Source organism: Crocodylus porosus, unplaced genomic scaffold (genome assembly GCF_001723895.1).
Source record: "Crocodylus porosus isolate Cpor-Errol unplaced genomic scaffold, CroPor_comp1, whole genome shotgun sequence".
Lineage (NCBI taxonomy): Eukaryota > Metazoa > Chordata > Crocodylia > Crocodylidae > Crocodylus > Crocodylus porosus.
The window spans coordinates 33,977,700-33,979,583 of NW_017728909.1; the positions used below are offsets into that span (position 1 = coordinate 33,977,700).

Here is a 1,884-nt window from a genome sequence, read left to right on the forward strand (position 1 = left end):
AGCGCCCCGAGCTGCGCTCCCTGGGCCGGCGCCGGGAGCAGGCGCGCCCGGCGCTCCGCTGTCCCGCGCGCTCCCCTGCAGCCATGGGCTCCCGGCCCTTCCGCGGCAGAAACCCGGGCGTCGCCGCCTCGTGCTGGACCCTGACAGGTGAGCAAACATCCTTTGTCTCTCCTCCCATGCCCCGATCTGTCAGGGAGATGCTGCTCTGGGAATGACATCTGCCCTCCTGGGCCCCTGGAAACCTCCCGCTTCTCGCAGTGCCCCTGTCTGGGACAGCTCTGGAGCAGGACTTCTTCCTCACTGAGTGACTCGGACACTAGGGTGCAAGAGCGGGATGGATAGGGGCAAGGAAATACTGATATTAAAAGTGGCTGGAGGGGAAATGTGGGTAGTAACATTCATGGGAAGTGTCTCCCCTTTGCTTTCTGATCTTGCAGGCTGTGCAGGGGGATGTTAGCTGCTCTGGAGTAAGATAGGAGAGAGGAGTTTGTCTGGGGATAGGGCTGCCCATTTCCATTTAAGGATGTTCTGCTCTTGGGGGTGAGGGGGTTGCTGCTTTGGCAAAACAAAGCCATGCAAATATGGACAGTAAATCGTGTGGGTTGGAGTTGTGCTGAAGTATGTGTATTTTGTAGAATCGAGACTCAAGGAAATAGAAAGGGGCTAAGGAAGTGCAAACATTTGTAAGTGCTGAAGTCTGGCACCCTTGGGTACCATTTTCTGACTGGTTCTGGGCCAGCCTAAAGTCTGAGAATGTCTGAAATTAAATAATAAATAAGGACACAGGAATCATCAAAATATATGGAGCAGGGAGCAGGGAAAAACAAGATATAGTACATGAAGTGTTTTGTAGTCTTTTTTCCATACTTTAAGAGTGTTCTAGAGGAAAGAACAGGTGAGACTCATGTGGAGACATGGTCTGTTGGAGTAATGTAGGTTTACTAGGCGGTTCACAGGAAGTGCTTTGTAGATTTACATTACCTTCCTCTTGTTGTTACTATATTTTCTAAAATGTTATTATGTGATCCTCTTCCAAATGTCAGTACCTGCTTTTGTGGGAGTTATGCTGGTACTTCTTTTTAAAGGGATGGTATACAACAATTGCAACCACTTTCAGACTCCTTTCCCATAAAATTAACATTTGTTTCAACTACAAATAATTCAGCAACAAGGAATAAAGAGAAGAAAGAGAGGGCATTTCAAACAGGAAACAAGGTCTGGTTGGTTCTATTCCAGATTTTATTTAATGCTTTGCATGATGGAGTAGAGAGAGTGTATTTGTCAAAATTATAGATGACATTAAGCTAGGAGGAGTGGCATGTCCTCCAGGGGACAAGAGCAAGGTTCAAAATGATCTTAACAAATTGGAGACGTGTTCTGAAATCAGCAAGATAAAACTGAATAAGTACAAGTGCTATACTTAAGGAGAGATCAAAATGCATAAATACAAAATTTGAGAATAACTAGCTGTATGGCAGAGAAAGATCTATGGATTATAGTGGATCATAGTGTAAACGTGAATCAGCAATGTGATGCTGTTGCAAAAAAAGACAAATCTCGTTCTGGGAGGTATTAATGGAAGCTTAGTAGTCAATATATGGGAGATACTCTGCTGTGCTCAGTGCTAAAGAGGCTTCAGCTAAGTATGGTATACTCTTTTGGGCACTACGCTTTCAGAAAGCTGTTGATAAATTGGAGAGAGTCTTGAGGAGAACAACAAAAACAGTAAGAGTTTTAGGAAACATAAGCTTTGAGAAAAGGTTTTGCTGGTCTAGAAAAGAGAACATGATAGGGGGAAGTGGTGCAGGCTCCTAGCCTGGGGATTTTTAAAAGGAAGTTAGATGAGCACCTTGCCGGGGTCATCTGACCCCGGTGCTCTTTCCT

The 1,884-nt window shown here is 45.3% G+C and overlaps 1 protein-coding gene across 1 annotated transcript in view; it reads left to right on the forward strand.

Annotated features, from left to right (window-relative positions):
• The first annotated feature begins 6 nt into the window (after positions 1–6).
• The window catches only part of ITGA1 (integrin subunit alpha 1), a 125,427-nt gene continuing 123,549 nt past the window's right edge, over positions 7–1,884 (forward strand). Inside the window, exon 1 of the mRNA XM_019532041.1 lies at positions 7–147. Coding sequence (XP_019387586.1) covers positions 84–147 — 64 coding nt within the window. The 5' untranslated portion in view covers positions 7–83. The remainder of the gene's footprint in view (positions 148–1,884) is intronic.